Source organism: Anguilla anguilla, chromosome 13 (assembly GCF_013347855.1).
Source record: "Anguilla anguilla isolate fAngAng1 chromosome 13, fAngAng1.pri, whole genome shotgun sequence".
NCBI classification, from domain to species: Eukaryota; Metazoa; Chordata; class Actinopteri; order Anguilliformes; family Anguillidae; genus Anguilla; species Anguilla anguilla.
The window spans coordinates 10521806-10546256 of record NC_049213.1 but is presented as its reverse complement, the minus strand read 5'-3'; the positions used below and the strand labels follow the sequence as shown (position 1 = coordinate 10546256).

Sequence of the window (24451 nt, the reverse complement as noted above, 5' to 3'; positions counted from 1 at the left end):
ATTTATCCCTGCAGGTAGGAGACCCGCGTGCGCGGCGTTAGCTCGAGCTTTAGCTACACATTGGAGATCACCGTTTCACAAACCAGATGGAAACCGTCACTACAGCCAGTCCGTCACTCTGTTAGAGCAGACAAGGACAAAAACATTCAGGCGAAAAATCTTATCTTAATAATGAAAAACTGCTGATGAGGTTGTAACACTGATGCTGATCTTGTAGAGTATGATGCAAATTCGGGCCCAGAATAGGCCGTTACAACATAAAAGCAGGTAGATTAACAAATAAACATCGCTTTTCTATTTCTTGATCGGTTCAACCACCAGTTCATATTTTCTTCCTCTCTCTGAAAACAGTACAGCTGTAAATACGAAGCAGAAGGGCTATTTGGACATGAATAGCTCTGTGGTATCGCACATTCATCGAGACTGTAGGCTACAGCATATTTCAGCACAGTAGCAATTAAAAATAGGGCACCTTGTCTTGTACATGAAATACAAGCCAATGCTCAGAAATGAAAGTAGCAACTGGATGGCTATATGTCTAAGAGGACACTAAATAGGCCCATTTCTTCATATATTTTATTGTTTACATTAATTATTCAGAATAGTATCCCGTGGCATAAAGCTGGAATGTATTCATTATGTTGGAATTGTCCATATGAAATCCCTCAGATGAATGGTCTCAGCACTTCTAATTAAATATTACATTATTCCCCAGTTCAAGAGAGAGTAGCACAAGAGTAAATATTTACTCCCGTGAAATACATTATGTCAATGCAAACTGTAAACAATGCAAAGGGCTGCTGTCGACTGAGCTTCCTCTTGATAAGACCTGCAGAAAGCTTGCCTCGCAGCTAGGCTATATGCTTGATTAACATTTGCACTGTAATTTAATTCAAAACATCCACGTTGGGGCTGGCAGCATGTGAATGCTTAGGTTTATACCCATATAATCGCACAATGCTGATGTTTGCTTACAGAAAAAGAGATTACTGCACTTAATTAAGCCTTGAATATTTGGGAAATATTGTTTCCCAAATATTTTAAACTTAACATCCTGACAGCCTTTTGACTGTGAAAAGCTGATGAACTAAAATATTCTCTGGGAGCACACACTTCAACCAACACAGCAACAGCAAGCACCGAGGCACTACACGTATATTTTGGAACTCTCATGGTCACAAGTAGTCAACACGTCTCAGCTTAACCCTCGCGGTCACATGACTCACACCTGTGAAAGGGTGACTCAAGCTGTCACCCTGTGATCACAGAGGGCCGTGACAGTCGGCAGGGCCGGTCCGTGTGGCTGAGAGACGAGACCTGCTGGTTTTCCACCCTCCCTCTGCCTGGGAGTCAGGTGTGAAGACAGTCTGGCCAATCAGTAGCACTAATTACCCGGGAGAAAAGAAAACCAGGGCTGGATTTGGATTTGAGGGCCAGCGTTGATGATCCCTGCCTTAGAGTGACCTGTGCCCCAGGTTTGGGAATGTGTGATTTAGCACAGCCTGATACGCAAGTCAGAGTTTGCCTCTCTCTGGCTCATTGCACTCAGCATTGTGTTGGTCACATGACCTCCCCCCAAAACCTGACTGGCCAACTGCCCTGTTGTTTTCCCATTTGTGACACATGGCTTCCAAGCCTCCTGCTGTATCAGCTCTATTACATGACACAGTTAGCATGTGATTACGCAGCACGGATTATCATCCTTGCGGATTAACATTGTCATCTGTAGATTTTTGTTATGTTTAATATGAAAATGTGACAGGGCTAACAAAGCAAAGACTGCATGGCAATTGCATTACTATATAAAAAAGACAACATGTAAACATGAAAACGTGTACAGATGGCCTGTGCAGAGGCTGGTCAGTTTTATAGCCAGCTAATCAACCTTTAACTATCTCACTGTAATAGTGGCCCTGGTGCTCTATCGCAGCATCACACACAAATTCACCTTCACTCATTTAACTCCTAACTACACCTTTTCTCCACCTATCCTACACTCTCACCCAAATAAGAGATATTTCTCACTACACCTCTGTCCTACACACTCATCCCCCTCATTAGACAAGGGTCCCATCTCAGTACACCCCCCCCTCCCCCCCCCCCCTCCCCCTCCCCCCCAAACACACACACATAGTTTTAATCATATCTGGTTCATTAAGCAGTGGACTCATGTCTAATTGTCCAGAGGAGACCAGCAGACAGTGGGGTACAGGCATGACTGCCTATCTTTTCATGAGTCACATGCCAGTGCTGTTCTTGGACATGCTGAAATTCATAGGACAACTTTACCAACCGTCTTTCCATCTCCATTTGAACAAATAAGAAAACAAATTTAAAGATTTTTAAAAGAAAGTGACAAAAACGTGCTTCTCGTTGCCTGTCTCGTCTTAGCGGGCCTTCGACACACCGCACTAATCTGATCTAATCTCCCAATGTGACAGGCACTCTCGTTGGGCAGATGGGAGATCACCACTGCTACCCCCGTGCCGCATCCCGCCCCCCCTACTCCCACCCCCCCCCCCCCCCCCCGGGGGCAGAGGGGCTCCCCAGACTCACTGGGTTGCATCTTGTCAAGGGGGTGTTCACACAGCCAGGCACGCAGCACACAACACTATCCCAATTTTTTCAGTTTTCAGCTGCATGGGGTCATCGCCATGGTTACCAGTCCCTCTGAGCACATCCTGCTGCACAGAAGCAGCACTCTGAGCTGCCATTGTTCCTGCTCTGACCTCTGGTGCATCCCATAGACTGCCAAAACAATAGCCAAACACACACTTCAGAGCAAGGTGATCCCTTCCCTGTATCATGGAGCAGCAGACCAGAACTGAAGGGTTCATACATACAGTTTTATTCTCTTCTTAGATTTTAAATGTTTTTTTAAAAGAACATAATTAACCCGTTTTGTTGGTCTTAACTGAACAGTTAATCTGCGTTACAGAAAATGGTTGTATTTTAGTTACTACACAATGTGAATCAGCCGCTTTTATTACAGATTTTGTGTTCAAAAAGATTCACAATCATCACGAAATTACGCAAGGCAACCAGCTGCTGTTTTTCCCAAAACGCCACAATATAGCTTAGGCCGACGGCTGTCACGCGCTCTGGGTAATGCCGTCACAGCCATCACAGTATACTATAAGACTGCAAGCACATCGGACACAGAAACCCACTTTTGATTATTTGTGATTGAGAATAAACCACTGTATGATAGTCAGAATACAGTGATTATTTTGTAGAAAACAAACTTAACAGCTTTAACAACAAAATTAACTGCTTTTATCTGAAATGCCAAAAGACCTTGTGCTATGGAACTAAGGCTGTGATAACGAAAGATAGCCTACCACGACCTGACATCAGTGTACAACAGTAGCCAATGTCATTCTTTAAAATAAAAAGAAACTATTTCAGTTTTCCATAACCTGAATATTCCTTCTAATATGTCAGGAGCGCAATAAAAACTACAGGACCAACCAGCCAACACGAGTTCAGCAAAAATGATACTCCGTTCAATTAGTCTGGTCCCTCCACAAAATAGTGGGAATGGCTTTAATTACACTGTGAATCCAACAATTGACTTTTTAAGGAGAATAAAATGCTACTTTAATTCATGGTTAACATTAATAATTCCTTGTAGGTTATTTTTTTCTGAAATATCGCTTAAACCTCTAAAAATGTAATGCGCGCCCGGTGCATAAACTAGCCCCGTAAAATGATCAAGACACGCGCGGTAAACAAGACTGTTAACTCTTAATTAAGAAGCTTGTCTGGACATGCATAAAAATAAACGCCACGGGATGAGAGACTGTGTTGTTGCGAAGACAACGCGTGGTCGATTATATGTGGGGATGGGCATGTAAAAGATCAAACCATGTTTCTAAGCCGTACGAGATCACAACAACGAGACGCGGACACAAAGAGACCCTCTTGTAGTCTACATCGCAAGCTCTCTTCATTCCCTTTCAAGAACATCATCATATCGCAACACGTACCTACCTGATCTGGAAGGGAGCGTCTTGATAAATCAGACCTAAACGAGCGCTATTATGGCAAGGTGCTTCTCCAGCTCCAAAACACAATAGCGTGCTTTTGGCACATAGGGAGTTTATTCGGTCCGTTGCACTCGTGGAAACAGGCTACGGCTCTGTAGCAGCTGAAACATACCTCTTCGATGTTATTCACAGCATTTCTGCAACTTGACATTTTCGTTGTGAAAGAAGAGGTTGTTGGAGAGCTGTAATCCTCCAAGGTTTCGGCGATGAACTCGTCGACCGAAATGAACTCCGGCATTTTGTAAATCAATTAGAATTTAATATTCCAGTTTAAAAGTTACAGTGATATGAAAATAAGTAAAATTGCCAAATGACAAAATATACTGGCATTTAAAATAACTACCAGAACGTGTGCTCACTCCAATCACCTACCCATCTCTCTGAATTAAATGGGAAGCGGAAAACGAGGAACTGTCTCAACAAGAGCGTGTATCTGACACGCGCGGGGTGGTAACGCGCACGTACGAGTGCGCGCATTGATAGTTCGTGTGTGATAAGAGCTTGGCATGAACTGTGAACCAGTTAGGCGAGCTGTCAGTTAATTAACATAACCACCGATTCCGTACAATTCGTGTTTTGTGGGTCCCGAAAAATATCATGTTTTGTTTTCACAAAGAAAATTAATGTAATCATGGGGCGTGATTGCAATTCAAATGAATAAATACGTACTATCAACGAACCTCTATGTCGTAATAGTTTCACGATATTGCTGGCAGCCAAGTTGAGTTCTTAATGGAATTTGAGACGTTATGTTGGGAGTAAGCAAAAACCTTCTTTAAACAGACTTGGAAATATTAAATATATTATTTAATACTTATTTGTTATTAATTTAAAAAGATTTAGCCCCTAATTATATTGATATCATTTAGTAATATTTTTAAACGTACAAATAAACCCAATCAATAGTGCCAGGTTTATCTTCAATTTCACGTTTTTTAAAGCTCAGTATTAAATGCAACCTGTCAATGTTAAAGCCTGTTCAGAATTCAAAAACCTACTTGAAAAATAGTCCTCAGACAGCACACTAACTTCCTGTCCTTGCTGATGTATGCTTTTGTCCGGAATGTTTCTCGCAAACTGATCATACATATTAATATTTAATGCGAAAGCATTCATTTTATAAGTTTAGTTCAGTTAAAATGATATATAAATGTTAAGTATATCGTAACACCATAAAAATAAGTGTATTCCATCCCTAAAATGAAGTACATTAGGCGTCCTACGCGCATACATGTAAAATTGCATGGAGTTGATTTTCAAATAGATGTAAATGTGCAATTACTCTTTTAGACACTAGGGGCAGCTAAGCAGGTTTCAAAGGGAAATACAAAATTAAGACATTGGACTAAAAAGAGCTTGACTTGTTGGTTGTTCTTTTAATTTGCCACCCGTTTGTATATATAGGATGAGTAAATAGTGAAAAGACATGCAAGGTGTGTCATGCTTAGTATGGGTGTTATTTTCTATTTGTACATAACAGTGTCACTTTTTTCCTTTTGAAAGAAAACCTGTGGAAAACTTACGTGTTCTGAAGCTTTTGATAATGATTTGGTTACATTTTATAACCAATAATGACATATCTGTCAAATAAATGAAAGATATTGTAGATTGGCATTGGTACCTCGCCAAAAACACAGTGAAGTGAACCGAACTGTGAGTTTGGTGAACTGTTGCACCCTGTTGTCCTGTTGTTTTCAGAAGCCTGATTTGAGGGTGGGGGGGGGGGGGGGGGGGGGGGGGATTGACCTTTAAAAAATATAATGGAAATTATGCAAGAAAATCACACATCTTGGAATAAATAATAAAACAATGACCTTTAAAGAAAAATGAGATTGTGAAATCGATAGGCCAACCTGACCTGTCAATGCCTGGAGGCAGTAGGCTTATCTGCTAATAAGCTGTTTTGCATATTACCAAGAGAGGCAGATCAAATGAATAAGTGATGTCAGGTCCCTGAGCACAGAGCCACACTGAACACAGGCCGACATTGCTTAGGCTACATCAGTTCGGCTATACTCTGCATCCAGCTGACACTACACTGTGTGGATCGGGGTGTGCGTCCTTAAACAAAATTAACTCGGCACAGAAAATCAAGTTAATTTGACACAGGCCTACGTTGCGGCAGACCAGGGATAACACTTTCCGAGTCCCCGTGAAACTTCACAGCCGAAAACAGAACAGGAAAGATGAAATGAAATGGCATCATTAATAAAGATTGGAAGTCGCCCATCACAGCTGTCAGGTCTCGTTAAAGTTGCACTCAATCACACAGAGGGCTCCAGCCTGCGTTCCTGCCGCTTCCCAGGTTCTGTCATGCGACGGTGCAGCTGAAAGTTCCCATGGTTTACGATTGAGTTAGGTGAGCGCTGAACCTTTTTCACGTCGTCTCCGATCTGCGCTGAGCTTTTTAATTGAAACGGACACAGGCTACTGCTAGAGAAAACACTCCAATAGATCAATAGCTGAGCCTAATGTTTCAAATATGATTGATGTCCGGTAAAAAGAAGGAAAAAAAAGAGAAAGAAATGCAGAGTTGACTTCTTGGAAATTCGTTGATGGTTTAGATTGTTTTAAAAAAATGTTTGTCATTCTATTCGGGAAGTGAATAGGCTGCTGCGTATTCAGTTCTTTTTCAAACTGGTAACCAACAGAGTTAAAAGCGTCCACAACTACTGTAACTGTCGCGTGTCCTCCACCCGCCACGGTGAACTTGAAATTGAAATTGAACTTGCATGTTAGTGTACTTTTCGAATAGGCCTACACTTCACGCAATTTATTTATTTGTCATTTTGTGTAAATGTAGGCCTAACCGTCACGACAGTAATTTGGCGGATTGCCAGTGGAAAAAAACCCGGTGAGGAAACTCCCAAAGATCTTGTGAAAATGATTGTTCTCTTACGATGACCACTCGTTTTTTTTTCCTGTTACAAACACTCCGCTCCGCACAGTGCTAGTTTTCAGTGTTTCAGCGTCACTAATTCATTCAATTTATTGATTGGCTAAACAATCCACACACCTTGTTCGCAAGGCAAGGAAACCACAAAACCTGCAGACACTGCAGCTCTGTAGGATTTGAGTTTAAAATCCCTGCTCTAGACATCAGCAGAAACCCTAAAATCACAGAGAGTGAAAAGAATGGACTGTGCATGAGTTAAATGAGAATTTAATGTTAATTACAGTTAATTCCTATTTTTATCATACGAATGCCATTCTGCTATTCCATGCTCCTACTGAAGAGGGGATTACAGATTATTCATCCCTGTCAATCATAACCTAGGCAAACAAACCCACATTTAACCATTTTCTTGTTCTCTTTCCATCCAGCGAGCATATTCATAATAATAGCCATAAATCCCCAATATTGTTCACGTTTCCATTTTCAGGCTGTATATTGACACCCCCCCACCCCCACCCCCGGATCCTTCAGTATACAGTATCAGTCTTACCACGGGCAAACACATACATTTTACAGTGAAATGTCCCCATTTGGTAAAACCATTACCATACAGTAAATTTGCACACAACACCACCCTGTTTAAACTGCAACACAGGGCTCTTGTCATATAGTTTTTAATGCACAACGTGGCTTTTTATTAATTACACTATTTGACACAAGGCATTCACTAAATTTATCTTCTTTAAATTCCCTCTGGAGCTTGAACCACAATCACAGGCTAAACAGATCACCCATGGTGCAGATCCATATTGTGTAGAGCTATTTAATGACACCAACTCAATGAATCCTATAATTATAGAAACAAGGACTGAGCCAGCAATTTCCAGTTGTTAAAACGTGTCATGAATATGTATATCCATGACCAGTTAGCTTTTAAAAAAAAATGGATTTCTTTTTCTTGACCTGTGAGGTGACAGAACTGGCAATAATGGCTTTCTGTAATTGGTTGCTAGCTGTGCATGCAGCAAGACTTCAGCAACATAGACCTGGGATTGGACGATGTGTTCTTGATACTGGGTCAATAAGTGTAAAACAAGAGAAATACTGGACCAAAACTTGGAGAAGGGACACTGAGTAAAATCAGACTTTCACATGTACAGACTGACGTGAGGGAAAGAGACAAATTGTGATTAATCGCCATCTGTAGATTAATGTTCTGGATAGGACCTTTGTAGCGGCAGCGCAGTTATCCAGACCAGGGCCAAATATGTATTTGTTTTGGTTGCAAATACTTTTCTGTGCTCTGTTGATCTTGCCTGGTGTAACTGAGCCTGTCAATATGACCGGAAGGCAGGGTTTGCACTTTTTGAGAGTATTTCATTGGTTCCAATACACCAGACAAGATCAGTAAAGCGTAGAAAAGTATTTGAATCCAGAACAAATAGGTATTTGACCCAGGTCTCACACTTTCATTCAAAAGTGCAGGTGCACAATGTGTGGTGCATTTAATCATAAAATAAGTTTATAGTATTTTTTGTTATTGGACTGATTAATCATCCAAAAATAAAACAAAATTAAACAGTGATCACCATGTATAGTCTTTTCACTGAGTTGCCTTTAATGTCTTTGTAAATATTTCATATTTCGTATAAAACTACTCTGAACAGAAAAGAACATGTATGAGTTTTGTGTATACATATATTTTAGGCATGTAGGATATACCTCTCCTGAAGAAACGTTTCCTTAAAATTTAACACCTGCACCTCAGATGATTACATTAATATGGCAACAAATCCAATCACACAGGCTAAGAAGCTTTGATAACAACCATGACAGTGCACATAGCTGTATGCACTTGTTCTGCTGTTATCACACAGCACTTGTCAAACGATGCCTTGAAATACATTTACACGTTACTCGACAACACGTTACTCAACAACGCAAGATTGTGTCATTTCTCAAGGAAGACCGCTATGGGTCTGTAATAACAATGCAAGTGACTTTCAGCGCAGATTTCCAATATTCCTAGTTAGTTTTTAATACATTAGCAATTATAATAAACCAAATAAAAAAGCGATAACTATACAGTGAATCTCAAGCATGATTCCAGTACATACATTTTTTATAACCTGCACTTTTGTTCATAACGACTACACAGTAAGAACACATGGAAAAGGAACGCAAAAAAGTTTGATTGTTGCTTTTTGTGCTCCGGGGATTTTGGCAGGCTCTCTGATCGAGGAACCGCAGCTGACCTACTGTCCAGAGGCAGATTTAAGAAGTGAGTGAAAATGAAAAAGAAAGATAATGAAAGAGCAGCTGCCCTCGAGGATCATCCGTTGACGATCAGCTGGCTGATCTGGCCAGGAAGTGTGTACAGGATGAGGACGAGGAACATGGTCAAGAGCGCCAGCACCAACAGGGCGATGATGTACTTCTTGTATTTCTTCCAGATGAAGAAGATGAAGGTTTTCATCGGGTTCACGAACCAGTTGAAAGAGGTCTTGGGACGACTGGAAAGAGGTGGAGAGAAGGTGAGAAGCTAATGCAGTGACAGCATTATTCCGGCAGACCACACAGCGGAGACCCCGGGGGAAGGGGGTCCGCTGATGCTGCTCATCCTGCTAAATTGAAAACAATAAATTTAACCATAATATCCATCTACCCGCCTAACCCGATTATTCCAGGTCAGGGTCGCGGGGAAGCAAGAGGCAGGAATACACCCTGGACAGGTTATCAATCCGTCACAGGGCCCACACATTATTCCATCACACACCCATACCTACGGGCAATTTAAACTCTCCGCTTAGGAGCCTGACCTGCATGTCTTTGGACTGTGGGAGGAAACCGGAGTAACCGGACACGGGGAGAACATGCAAAGTCCACACAGAAAGGCTTCAGCCAGAATTTGAACCTGGACACCTCACTGCTGTGAGGCAACAGTGCTATCAACCATAATAAGTGAGTCGAAATTATAACGGGCAATGCTCGTCAGCTGACCAAATAAAATCATTTGTATTATTTGGGAGCCCGCCATGAGGAATGCGCATTGAGTTGATGAAAAAATAGGCTCCATCAGTTAAGCAGCAGAAAAGTTGCCCACACTACAAGAAAAAAAGGACTTCTCACTAAATACTTAAGGACAAGAACTGCTTTGTTGACTATCACTTCAACTGAAATACCGTTGGAACAGAAATTAAACAAAGACAACGGTCCAAGTTATGCTTTGTTGCGAAACGCTCAAGGCCGTGCTTGTTCATAACCCAGCTTCTGGCCCAGTTTGAGCAACCTGGGACAGATTTGTGAGAGTAAATGAAGATGGTGAGGACGTGTTCTACAGCATGTCACAATAGCAAAACTGTAAGTGAGTTTCAAACATCCTGAAAGATTGCTAAATGTGCTTTCGACTTGAGTAGGACAGGAAAAGGCATTCAGTGTCACCAGCTACCGGCCTGTTGCCTAAGGTTGCCCTTTGTGGAAGCAGTGAAAAATATGACACCGATATAATGCGAGTTGATAGGCCTGCATATCTGTGACAAACAGCCTGGAAAGCATGCATACACTAAGAGTGGCTTCATCACATGTTTTAAGGAAACCTGAGTCTTCACAGCCCTGAGGGAAAACAGTTTGGACTAACCCTGCATTCATACAGCAGGAAACTCGGTTGATGGGTTGCTTGCTGTGTGAACACACCATAAGACATTACTGGACTAAGACAGATGAGGTACATGAAGCCATGTGAAAGCCTTGGGACTCAAATATTCATGTTTCTGGTGTAAGAGTTAAATGCATTAGAGCTGCAGTAGAGAGGCAGAAATATAGCAAGGACACAAAGATGTAGCAGGGGTGTAGCACAGGTATCAGAGATGTAGCGCAGGTATATCATAAGTGTATCAGAGGTGTAGCACAGGTATCAGAGATGTAGCGCAGGTATATCATAAGTGTATCAGAGGTGTAGCACAGATATCAGAGATGTAGCACAGGTGTATCAGAGGTGTAGCACTGGTATATCATGAGTGTATCAGAGGTGTAGCACAGGTATTAGAAATGTAGTGCAGGTATATCAGAGGTGTAGCACAGGTATCAGAGGTGTAGCATAGATATCAGAGGTGTAGCACAGATATCAGAGGTGTAGCACAGGTATCAGAGGTGTAGCATAGATATCAGAGGTGTAGCACAGATATCAGAGGTGTAGCGCAGGTATATCAGAAGTGTATCAGAGATGTAGCGCAGGTGTATCAGAGGTGTAGCAGATGTGTATGGTATGAGCAGAAGGGGTGAGCGTCTCACTTGGGTTTGTCTAGTGGTTCGGGCTCTTTGCGCGCCAGGCCCACGGGGTTGTTGTCCGCCTCCTCAGCCATCACCAGCTGGAACTCGGCCTCCACCTTCCCCTTCGGAGAGACAACAAAGCCCGCTATTCCACCGGCCCCGCCTTCCCGCGGAGCAACGATCAGGCGCGGATCTCCCTCCGCGCGCGAGAGACGCGCAAGCCACAGTAATTATGGGTAATTATTACCATCAGGAGATAAGTGTTCCCGCTGGCGTCCACGAACTGCAGGTCCTCCGGCTTCATCTGGCTGCGCTTGCTCTTCTTCTTCTTCTTCTTGTTCTTGTTCTTCTTGGCCTCCTCGGCCTCGCGCTCCTCCCGCTCGATGTCCTCCTGGCTCTTGAGCTTGATCAGGGGCCACCAGCCCTTCATGCGCTTGCTGCGGAAGATGGAGAAGCGGGGCGTGGCGCGGTCCTTCGCCATCCGCACGTTGCACTGGCCCGAGGTCTTGGCCGCCCGGACCATGTCGTTCAGACGCAGCTCTATGGACCCTGGGGAAGAGGAAGGGGAGGGGGACGAGAAGCAGGTTGAACGTTTTTAATGCGAAGACCAGGGGGTCGTGTTGGGAGGCGCAGAATAGACGCCAGCCCCCCCGCTCCGCCCCGTACCCTCCGGGCCTCACCCAGGAAGTCGTTGGCTCCGATGCGGTCGTAGTCCCAGACCTGCAGCACCAGGACGGCGGGCTGGCGGAATTCGGACGCCTCCAGGGAGAACAGGGACTCCTTCTTCTTGTAGGTGATCTCCTTCTCCGTGGGCAGGTAGTCAAAGCGGAAAACGAAGCGCCAGTTGAAGTTGCCCTCCCCGGTCAGGGAGTTGAAGTGGACGTCCGTCTCCTGACGCTGCCCATCCAAACCTTTGATCCAGCTGGGGAAAACACACATACACACACACATACACAAAGGAGACAGGACTGGTTCAGCTTTTACCCATAATAAAACCCAGTTTGTAAGCAGACAGTAAAAATACATTTTTGCATCCAAAAACAATGATTATTGCAAGATTTCTCATAGGCACGATTTCAGGATAAAGGTCTATTTTCCAATTTTGATATTTTTGACAGTAAGTAAATCTGGTGTTATACTAAAAAAAAAAGGCACATTTCTTAAAATAATGAAAGTCAAAAGCAGAACGGCAGCAGCATTAGCATCCCTGAGCCTGGTGTTTGTTGACTCACCCTTTTACGTAAATGTCACTAGACAGCTCTCCGGTGAAGGGGTTGACATCGTCCAGCACCACGTCATCCGTGTTCCATATGATCACACGCAGTTCGTAGCTTCATTTCAAACGCAAAGACATTCGGCCATTTTACTTTCCTCTCTCACAAATACAAGCCTAGAAAAGTCTTTACATTCCCCATCCTTTACATCAGGTGGATTTTGACTGTGCGTCTCTTTGAGGTGAATTATTTGTTCTCTTTGAAACAACTCCTGGAGCCTAAATCATATGACATTGTGCAAGAATCCAGCCCTTCAACTGTAATGATCATAATGAAAACAAATTAAAATCAAAAAAGCGAGAGAGATGTTTTTTTCATACAGTTATTAGATGATTTTTCAGTGGCGAATGAATGTAGAAAAAAAACTAAATAAGATGTTTTCTGATTTGACATAATCACGCCTGCTAGTTAAAGGAACGCCTTTACAGTTCCAAGGACTCGACTGGTGCAAAATAATAAGAGAGAAACAGTGCCCACCCACGTGTGCTCTCGAATCAAATGTGAGGAGGTTAATGTATAATCAGGATTAAATTAAACCTCACTGGTCTTTGCCTGACAAAGATAAATGTTCAACACATTGTGTGCAAGTGCTGATTCTCCCTATCAAAGTGCTCAACAGATTTTTATGCAAATGTGATTAACTGTGAAAAATTAGCTTTTCAAAGTGTGAAGTTCATGAGAGGGCTCAGTTCATATAGTGCCAGGAGACTGAGTACATTGTATATCCTCATGTATACGGTTATACAGGTTTCGGAAATACAGTTATGTTTTTGTATATTGAATGTTGTTTTAAGTACATTTATATGTGTTGTTATCTGTAAAGTGCGAAGTCAGGGGTGTGTAACCTTATGGGGAGGCGGGGCTTGATGTTGACGGGCGGACGAGCGGGCACGTCCACAGGGAACATGTCGATCCACATGTGAGCGTAGCCCTGCGGGGGGGAGGGGGGGAGATCAGACGGTTTCGGTGAGACCCAGCGTGGGCGTGTGGGGGGGGGGGGGGGGGGGGGCGTGGGAAGGGTGGGGGGTGGGCTCACCTGGGGCAGTCCGGGCTTCTCGGGGTTCAGAAGGGAGCGGACCTCCAGGTGCTCGGGGACCAGGGGATACGCCCCCTCGCAGAACTCCCCCATGTCCCCCCAGCGCCGCAGCACGCTCAGGGCCTTGTGCTCCTCCAGCTCCGCCTCGTCCTCCTCCGTCTTCTTATTCTTCTTCAGCAGCTCTGCAGGAACACTGCACACTGTACCACTGCATACTGCATACCATCTATACCACTGCACATTGTACCACTGCATATAAACACTGTGTACCGCTGGACACTCTACCACTGCATATAAACACTGTGTACCATCTATACCACTGCACACTGTACCACTGCATATAAACACTGTATAGCACTGCACACTGTATCACTGCATATAAACACTGTGTACCATCTATACTACTGCACACTGTATATCCTCTGTACCACTGCACACTGTATCACTGCATATAAACACTGTGTACCGCTGCACACTGTACCACTGCATATAAACACTGTATAGCACTGCACACTGGATCACTGCATAAAAACACCGTATAGCACTGCACACTGTGCAGATTTACCTTCACTGGAACGAAGGGGCCTAGCCCAAACCATAAAAAATGGTCCCAGACCATTATTCCTCCGCCACCGAACTTTAAAGTTGGCGCCATTTGGGCCAGTACAGTTGGCACTATGCATTCCGCCAAACCCAGATTCGTACGCACCACACGCTCCAGCACTCGGCCGGCCCATTCTGTGAGCCTGTGTGGCCCGCCGCTGTGCAGCTGAGCTGTTATTGCTCCTATACATTTCCACTTCACAATAACAGCGCTTACGGTCGACTGGGGCAGCTGATGAACTGAAGTTTGATGAACGGACTCGTTGGAAAGGTGCCATCCTATGACAGCGCCACGTTGAAAGTCACTGCGCTCTTCAGCATGACCCGATCTACTGCCAATGTTTGTCAACGGAAATTGCATGGCTGTACGCTTGATTTTATGCAACTGTTAGCAATGGGTGTGGCTGAAATAGCTGAAACCACTCATTAGAAGGGGTGTCCACATACTTTTGGAAATGTAGTGTACCATTATATAACTGATCTTCTTTTCCCTTACATCTCAGATCATGTTTGTTTTATGTTGCGTGGCTGAAAAACATTCATTGAACTGCTCTGTGATGATTTATTTGTTACAAGCATAGATGTAATTTCCACTGGGGACATGTCCCTGGCTCTTCGTCATAATGGCAATTTTGTCCCCAGCAATTTTTTCAAGGTCATAAAAATGTAACTGAAAATAACATGTTCATTAAGTGAAGAGGTGGCACTAGGCTTCTACCCGAAGTGTGCTAATTGCCACTTGCACAGCCTGGGAGGTAAGAGCAGACAATTTAGTTATTTTTAAGAACTGGTGACAGACAGGGACAAATACCAGCTTACTGTGAGGTGTGGCATGGTTTATTTGTATATATATAAAAAAAAGGATTAGATTTAAATGTTTGAATTTAAGCATTTTTTATTTGTCTGATCTGACCTCCCGTGGTGTAATGAGCTTCCCACTGCAGTCAGGACTTCAGAAACCCTGCCCATCTTCTGATGCAGACTCAAGACCCACCTCTTCAGACTTCACCACTGCTTCCCTGACCACCTTATGAAATCCTTTCTTTCTTTCTTTCTTTCTCTTTCTTTCTTTCAAAAATGTTACAGGTATAGCTGTGCAGGACTGGTTATCTCTACTGGTGCATTCTTTTGTTAAAATACAGCCTTTTTTAGGTTAATATTGCACTTATTGATAAAGGGTCTCTGTGCCTTCTTGGTGATACCATACTTTTGTATTCGAGAGAGTAACACTGGATGCTGCTAAGGGATTGTAAAGCAATGTAATATTATTTGTCTTTGTGCCACAGCACAAAGACAAATTAGTTAATGTTAGCCAGTCAGCATTAGTGAGCTAGCTAGCAGAAATGTTTGTAACTGCAACTTTGCTTCCTAAGAATATGTACAGTTGCCAGTGTTGAATGATTGCAGTAAGTCAGCTAGGTCGCTTTGCTAACTTTTGCTAGGAAAGTGTAAGACTTAATTCAGGTAGTTGAATCAAGTTTATGCCTTAAATGATAGAAATGAATATACTTGCCACATTTTAAAATTCACAGAAATACTTGAAATGAGATCTCATACACTACAGGTGGGAGCACACCAGGAAGGGTGCCTGATCAAAGGTTCTTATAAATCCTTGCCCTACAAACATACGCTAACAAAGTTATGTCACTGGTTACAAGTGTATTAGTACAGGTAGACAGGCTGATTGATGTAATAATATAGCACAAAGAAGAAATGTTCATATGATGTAATCTGGGCAGGTAGCAGCGCAGCACTGCATAAAACAAGTACTGCAGCTCCAAAGTATATTGCACCCATTAAGCTATAAAACTAAGGCAGAATCCCCTGGAGATTCACATATTCACAGCATGTCCATGCTCCCATTCAGCAAGTGTGGGCTCACATATAAATTAAGGACCGGAGACAAACACGGCCATAAAAACGAACGGAGGCAGAACAGGAAACCAACCCTCTGGAAAGGCCTCGTTGGGAATTTTGAAGATTTTGTTGAGGACCTTGACTTCGGACTGACGGTACTCCGGGGAGGGCATGCCGTTCTTGCGGCAGAGGTCGGCCAGGATGGCGGACGGTTTTTTGGCATCTCTCCACTGATTGTACCCGTCTCTGAAATCACAGCGCAGTGGTGAACGTTCGCAAAATACATTACTCGAGCAAGCCTGATGGAGCAAGAGGCATCGTCAAGCCCCTGCCGCTAGATGCCACTCTGAATTAGTGATGAGATTTAATCCCAGATCTAGGCAACCAGAAGGCCAGCTGCTGCAATCATTTGATCCTACACTTTATTAATGTAATACAGTCTTCTCCTTAGACACTCTTTTGGTTACTGTTGTTACTCAGCGCATAATTGATACATTAAAGAAGTTAACTCACCGCACCTGGTTCCTTTGGTCTGACTGGCTACAGGTTTTATGGTGAAAACAGAAACCAGCACAACTTGTCGCTCTGAGTGGATGCCACTGCTCCGGGCAGTTCTAATTAATAACAGGAGTTTCTTGTACTATATGACAGTATATGTAAATTTATGAAGAAGAGTGGACAAGGGATAGAACATCCAAGTTTCTAATGTTTTACCCTTAGTCATGGCAGGTATCGATTGGGAACTTTAATTTCGAATCTAGAGAGACGGAACCTACAACGTTCAGAATACAGAGCTGACCATCTGGTTAGTCTATAGAATCTGTGACCTAGCAGCACAAGATGGCGAGACGGCAGCCGCCACTCACTTGTCGTAGTGCAGGGCGATGCCACACCCGGCCCGGTGTCGGCTGTAGAAGCGGTTCTCCAGGTCGATGCGGGTTTCTCCGATCATGTCGTCGGACCCCACCAGATCGTGGTCGAACACGGACAGCGTGAGCTCGGTCTCCAGCGGGAAGGAAACGGTCAGCTCGAAGACTCTGAGAGGAGAGGGACGCGCAGAAGCACCAGTAATTTACTCCTCAGTGCAGCCTCAGAACACAACATAAGACAGGAGATGAACAACTCCACAGCCTCCCTGAGCACAGCCATTTCCTCTGGGTTGTGATGTTGGTCATAATGATTGTTTAGGTCAGGGCTGCCCAACCCTGTTCACGGAGATCTACAGTCCTGTAGATTTTAATTTCAACCATAATCTGGCATACCCGATGCTACTAATTAGCAGCTCAATGAGATCTCTGGATGTTAAATGAGGAGTGCCGTGCTGGGGTTAGAGTCAAAACCAACAGAGCAGCAGATCTCCAGGGACAGGGTTTGGCAGCCCTGGTTTAGGTGAAGTACTGAAGACAGGCAGGTCTGTGCATCAGTTAGGAAATTCATCTGTGCATCCGAGCAGGAAGCGTTCTAGCCGTCGCCTTCACAGCGATTGGATGCAGCCTCTTCCTACTTCATGGAAGAGAGAGGGTGTAAGCAGTGAGCGGGAAGCAGACTCACTCTCCGAACACCGGGTTGAGCTGTTTGGGGATGTAGCGGTCCTTACTGTCCATGTGCTGCTCCCCCACCCTCACCACCACATACGGGTCCGCTTTGCCGTTGGGGTCTGTGGGCGCCAGGTTGGTGGCCTGGGAGACGGACGGCACTTTTCATCACGCTGCTTCCCTAGGACATTTCCCCCGCCCCTCAGCAGAAGACTAATGGGGCAATTATGTAAAAGTGGGGAAATATTCCCTGCTGACATCATTACACTAATGGGTGGCGCAGCCTGCTTACCTTCACCATATACACCCTCACCAGGACTTTCATGGGAAGGTTTTTGGGGATTCCGTTGGTGATCTGGCACTCCGCATCCTCATCTTCTTTTGAGATGGGGTATATTAAAAATGAACCCTGCCACACACACACAAACACACACACATGCACGCACGCACACACACACACACACAAACACGCACACACACAGTTAACACAGGTAGGTCAGCTGTGCAAAGGCCATCTTGGTCAATCCAACCAAAAGCTTTCTGTGTGATGGGACTCATACTTCTTCGCCCCAGGGATTATTACAAAGGTCCCAACAATATGTGTGTAAAATACAATTTCTGAGGTAAACTAGCGACATTTTACAAAGGAATTCAGTTTCCCCATTAATAAGTGAAATGGATGAACAAAATGGAGGTTCCTCTCCAATCTTCAAAAATCGTTTCATTTTTTACCTTGTATTTGCCCATAGTCCGTTCATCGTCATCATCATCTTCGTCATCGTAGTTAGACTTGCCTTTGTAGATAGGGAAGGTGTGCAACCAGTCCATGAAGTCGTTAAACTCGTTCTCCAGCTCAGAGGGGTAGAGCTGCAGACGCGTGGAGACATTTCCCATTGGTCAGTGAGAACTCGGCGGGATTGGCGGGTGACGTAAATCGACCGGATGCAAAAACGAAGCCCTACCTGCAGAGTGGCGACCTTTTTCCTCTTGGGTTTTGGGGGGGGCTCAATTTCAACCACCACCGCGTCATCCTCCTCGGCCTCCAATCCTCCATCTGAGAGACAGACGCAGGCACAGTGGCAAAATCAGATACTTTCACTCAATCGGACTCAGTGAGGCATTGACGGGGTTAAATGTTCTGCCATGTTGGTTTGAATGGGGGAAAATGGGACTTTTTTTTTCTTTTTACACCACATCTACATGAATCCTATTTAAATGTGGCTTGAACACGCAAATCCCCATATGCGGCTCTGTGGTGTTATTGTAATGATCGATGGAGAAATAGAGTTCAGTTCTTCATTTTTTAGGTAGAGCCCATAAAACTAGGAACTCAGACAGTCATATGATCGCTGTGGGAGGCTCACAGGACCACAGACACGGATTTTCCGTTTGACCAGTTCCTGATTTGCATGAATATGCACTGATGCATCTGGTGGAAGATGTTAGAACCACAGCCCCCAGAACCCTGCTGATTCACCTCCATCCTGCTGCTCATCAGCATCCTCTTCTTCCTCATTCTGAAAACACATCAACGGCCAACAGTCACGTGACCCACTCAATCCATCACAACCAAAACAACATGAGGCTCATACCGGAGCTCCTCAACCAAAAATGGTTTATCTTTGGTTGCACTTTTATATTAAATGTCCGAATTGATCGATTATCTATTTTAATCTGTTTGAGTACGTGCTTGTAAAATGCACATATTTCATATGTATTTGATATATATGAGTTCCATTAGTATGTGCACTTGTGCTAACACAATGTTTCCTGGCTGGGACGGATGGTGACACACAATCCCCACCTGTTTCTCCAGTTCTGCCAGTGAGGCGTAGTATTTAGACCACCAATCAAGCTCCTCCTTCTCTGGCTCCTCCTCCTCTAGCTCCTCTGGCTTCTGCAGCCCCTTCTTCATCGTACCCTGGAGTTTAACAGGGGAATGAAAGCCATCACACACCATAAAGGACAACACAGGCCAACGAAACCATACAGGACAACCCTGGCCATCACACACCATAAAGGACAACACAGGCCAACGAAACCATACAGGGCAACCCTGGCCATCACACACTATAAAGGACAACAAAGGCCAACGAAACCATACAGGACAACCCTGGCCATCACACACCATAAAGGACAACACCAGCCATTATAATCCACACAGGACAACCCTGGCCATTAAAAATCACACAGGACAACATTAGCCATTGTAAATCACACAGGACAAAACCAGACACTGTAAACCACACAGGACAACCCTGACCATTACAAACCAAACAGGACAACATTAGCCATTGTAAACCACACAGGACAACACCAGCCATTATAACCCACACAGGACAACCCTGGCCATTACAAACCACACAGGACAACACCAGCCATTACAAACTACCCAGGACACCCCTGGCCATTACAAACCACACAGGCAACATCAGCCATTACAAACTACCCAGGACACCCCTGGCCATTACAAACCACACAGGCAACATCAGCCATTACAAACTACCCAGGACACCCCTGACCACTACAAACCACACAGTACAACACCAGCCATTACAAACCACACAGGACAACCCTGGCCATTGTAAACCACACAGGACAACATCAGCCATTGTGAACCATGGAGGAAGGATAATACTTTCAATCTTTTTTTCATCAGTAATCACGAAACCTTTCACAGAAGGAGGTGGAGAGCACAGCTCACGCGCACCCGACAGATTAAGCGCTTGATTTGAAACCCTGCCGGGTGATTACAGACTGGTTTTCCGACAGCCCGCAGCTGCAGGGCCGTGAGGTGGAGCCGCCGCTCCCCCCGGCGAAGCCAAATTTACCGCACCGCAATTACGGCAGTGGTGCCAGCGTGCGGCCGCGCCGTGGGACGCCGCCGCCGACGCCAGCAGCCTCAGCCCAAGCTCCGCCCGCGGAGGTCCGAGGGACGGTCGGCAGAGGGTGGGCCCGAGCGCTTAACGGCTAATTAGGGGCTATTTAGAGCCCTCTCACAGGAACTGACTCACATAAGCCTACAGCTTCACCCCCCCACTCTGACAAGAGCTACAATGACCGCAACTGTTCAGTTTAAACTCTCTCATAAGTTCCCGAGACTGGGACTGTCACTGAGACCGGGAGGGCTCTCACTCGTATGCACTGAGACTGAGACTGTTACTCACATGCATATGGAGACTGAGACTGAGAAAATTGCTCCTTCTTGATTTCCTCTATTGCTATATACACTGAATTATTTCAGATCATTTATTCAATAAAAAAAGTTATCAAACACCCATATCACCCATGTGAAAAATTAACTACCCCCTTAGTAACTCAATCAACCAATTAACCATATTTAATTGATTATTAGATTCAGCTGATTGAACACAGCCAGGCTTGATTGCAGCCAGCCCTGTTGAATCTAAACCTCACTCATGAAGTACAGAGTAGTCACCACAAAGTTTCTAAAAGCACACTATGCCTTGATCAAAGGAAATTCTAGAAAAGATGAGAAAAAAACTTGAAATATATAAGTATGGAAAGGGTTACAAAGCCATGTTTAAGACTCTGGGACTCCATGGACCACAGTGAGAGCCATTATTTCCAAATGGAGAACACTTGAAACAGAGGTGAATCTTTCCAGGAGTGGCTAAGCCTGACAAAATTTATCCAAGGGTGCATCAACAACTCATTCAGGAAGTCACAAAAGATCACAGAAGAACATCCAAAGAACTGCAGGCCTCTCTAGCCTCAGCTATGGTGAGTGTTCATGACTCCACAATAAGAGAAACATTTTTCATCTCACATTTACAAAAAAAAAAAGCACCTGGATGATGCCAAGTCCTTTTGGGATAATGTTATATGGACAGAAGAGTCAAAAGTGGAAGTTTTTGGATGACATTGGTCCCATTGTGTCTGGCATAAAGCAAGTACTACAGTACTTCACAGTAAGCACATCATACAAACAGTAAAACATGGTGGTGGTAGTTTGATGCTGTGGGGATGTTTTGTTGCTTTTGGACCTGCATGGCTAGCCATTATTGAAGGAACCATAAATTCTGCTCTGTTCCAGAAAATTCTTAAACAGAATGTCCAGTCATCTGTTCATGAGCTGGAGCTGAAGCTGAATCGTAATTGGGTTATGCAGCAAAACGATGTTCCAAAAATGGCCTAGTCGATGGCCTAGTCACCTAGTCAAGTCTTAACTTGAGCCCGAAAGAGATGTTGTGGTAGGACCAGAGACGAGCAGTTCATGCTCAAAAACCTAACAATTCGTCTGAATTAATGCAGCTCTGCAAAGAATAGTGGGTTACAATTCATACACATTGATATGAGACAGACTAATATCAAATTATATGAAGCATTTGGTCGCAGTTAAAGGTGGTGCAACCAGTTATTAGGTTTAAAGGGGCATTACTTTTTCACTTTGGTGATATGGGTGTTTGATAACTTTTTTCATCAAATAAATGAAATAATTTCAAAAATGTATCTTGTGTTTACTCAGGTTCCCTCTGTCTAATATTACATTTTGTCTCAAGATCTGAAACCATGCATTGTGGCAGATGTGCAATAACAGAGGAAATCAGGAAGAGGGCAAATACTTTTTCACAAAACTGTACATGTACTGAGAACAAGGCCGTAACTTAATTATGCAGTTAGCATCCCAGCATTCTCAGGCTCATGCGCATAATGAATAGGCATGCCTGGCTGCTTATAATTACGGTGAGCATGGCAGGAAGACGAGACCTCAGTGACTTTGAAAGAGGGGTGACTGTAGGGGCACAGGAGCTTCAGTGATGAAACACAACCTGCTGATGTTTCACAGTGCCTAAGGTGACGTCAGTATGTAATTCTGGGGGAAAGACCTCATTAACAAAGGGTAACTGTGCCCAGAAAGACATATTCCTGGATCAAGATGCACATGCATTAATTATGCGTCCAAGACCAAACAGGCGAGCAATTCAAAATCAATTGGCTGCAAATTTCCATCTAGGGTGTTAGCAGATGGTTTCATTAAGAATGATCCATTGGTGACCCTACAAAACAGGATACCATAGTTGGGTTGCAGTGCACCAACCAGTTACTCCACCTGGAAATGCATGATTTGAAAGCACAGTGGTGTAAAGACCACGGGCAGTGGACTAATGGGCATTGGAGAAATGCAATATGGTAAGAATCGCCCCTGAACAAACAGACGGGTGGCTCAAACCTAACAGCGAAGGTCTTGGGCAATTCTTTAATGGGGGGGGGGGGTGTATAAGTCCTGCCCTGGTTTAGGTATACTCATCCACCCAGAGGGAAAGGTCAGTGATAATCTCCTCTTCATGATTTTGAGTGTCACAACATCTCTTTCTCGCCAGGAAGGGGTGTCTTCCACGATAACAATGTCCATATCTACAGGTACCGTAAGGTCATCCAACAGATCGATTGGAGTGGCAGACACCAACTGAGCATTCACGGGAGATTTTGGAACAATGTCCAAGACGGTGTTTCCCACTTTCATCAAAAAGGCTTGGGGTTGATCAGCTTTCTCACGGAAGAATGGCGCCACATCCCTCCAGGAGATGGTAGGCTCTACGCCGCGGCAGATACCAGCTTGTTCTGGCAGGACGCGGTGGTCCGACGCCTGCTAAGTGGCTTTATATTGGTGTTTCCACCTTTTGGGCTACCAGCTGTATAATGAAATCGGGCCCTATCTCCCACACACATTCCCCTACGGTATAAGCTTCACCATTTAAGGATTCATCTGCTGAAGAAATGAAATCAAACGGGAGGCAGAGCCAACGCAAATGGGGCTGTAATATGCACAGCTGTCTCCGCAAATGGCTCATTAAAAGTCCGAGAAACATTCAAAGCGACGGGGCCGGGGAATGCAGATTAAATGGGCAACAAGGCAGAGGGAAGCGGCAGCCACGTTTTCAGCCGAAAACGGAAGCAGAGGTCTCCAGTCCTGGCGTTTGATTCCTTCAGGGAGGAGGCTGGAGGTGTGTGTAATCGGAAAACAATGAATAATTCATGATGCGTGATTATCTCTCTTGGGTAGGATTCACACAAACACGCGCACACACACAAACGCGTGCGGACACGCACACACATGAACACATTCGGACACAAACACACACACACACACACGCACGCACACACACAACAATGCATAACTGCACGATTCTGAAGGGCCTAGGAAAAATAATATAATGGAGGTCAAGATGGCGAAAGCTTGACTCAAACAAACAGAATGAAAACGCTTTCACACCTTGTAGAGAGATTCAGACAGCGATGCAAGTCCTTTTTTCATGGAACCCACACGCACAGTTTGTGCCGAAGCAGTGTATTTTTTAAAACAATGTTCAGCCTCAAATATTTTTCTCCTAAACTGCGATGTCAGTATGCTAGTCTCCATCAGTACAGGGGAGTGCAGACACACTTTGAGTTGAGCTGCGGTTGCTGTACAGCACCGGATCCTGCCCAGCTGAGGCAGGTGCACACAGAGACGTCAATCTGGAGATCTATAGACCGGTAATGCCGGCAACACAGCTCACAGAGCTCACAGTGACCAGTTTAAAACAGCACATAGACTGCATATGTGGAAATGATAGAAACCAGGTTGATGTAGTGTGTAGGTTATGGTCGCAGTACTCAGTGACCAGGCTGATGTAGTGTGTAGGTTATGGTCACAGTACGGACAGTGACCAGGCTGATGTAGTGTGTAGGTTATGGTCACAGTACGCACAGTGACCAGGCTGATGTAGTGTGTAGGTTATGGTCACAGTACGGACAGTGACCAGGCTGATGTAGTGTGTAGGTTATGGTCACAGTACGGACAGTGACCAGGTTGATGTAGTGTGTAGGTTATGGTCACAGTACGGACAGTGACCAGGCTGATGTAGTGTGTAGGTTATGGTCACAGTACGGACAGTGACCAGGCTGATGTAGTGTGTAGGTTATGG

The 24451-nt window shown here is 44.4% G+C and overlaps 2 protein-coding genes across 5 annotated transcripts in view; both read right to left on the bottom strand.

Annotated features, from left to right (window-relative positions):
* Positions 1–4494, bottom strand: part of unm_sa1614 (un-named sa1614) — a 61915-nt gene extending 57421 nt beyond the window's left edge. For 3 of the 4 annotated variants that reach the window (XM_035388655.1, XM_035388654.1, XM_035388656.1), the window contains exon 1: positions 4162–4493. In XM_035388655.1, coding sequence (XP_035244546.1) covers positions 4162–4287 — 126 coding nt within the window. In that variant the 5' untranslated portion in view covers positions 4288–4493. Of the gene's footprint in view, positions 1–4161 lie in introns of all 4 variants that reach the window. The other variant, XM_035388653.1, reaches the window with a different exon arrangement.
* Positions 4495–8540: 4046 nt separating this feature from the next.
* Positions 8541–24451, bottom strand: part of fer1l4 (fer-1 like family member 4) — a 49527-nt gene continuing 33616 nt past the window's right edge. Inside the window, exons 32-46 of the mRNA XM_035388659.1 lie at positions 19324–19440; positions 18997–19036; positions 18482–18573; positions 18252–18386; positions 17812–17928; positions 17536–17663; positions 16851–17021; positions 16076–16230; positions 13525–13706; positions 13334–13419; positions 12447–12545; positions 11895–12136; positions 11462–11763; positions 11236–11336; positions 8541–9458 (exon numbers count right to left, since the gene is read on the bottom strand). Of these exons, the coding sequence (XP_035244550.1) occupies positions 9278–9458; positions 11236–11336; positions 11462–11763; positions 11895–12136; positions 12447–12545; positions 13334–13419; positions 13525–13706; positions 16076–16230; positions 16851–17021; positions 17536–17663; positions 17812–17928; positions 18252–18386; positions 18482–18573; positions 18997–19036; positions 19324–19440 (2148 nt within the window). The 3' untranslated portion in view covers positions 8541–9277. The remainder of the gene's footprint in view (positions 9459–11235; positions 11337–11461; positions 11764–11894; positions 12137–12446; positions 12546–13333; positions 13420–13524; positions 13707–16075; positions 16231–16850; positions 17022–17535; positions 17664–17811; positions 17929–18251; positions 18387–18481; positions 18574–18996; positions 19037–19323; positions 19441–24451) is intronic.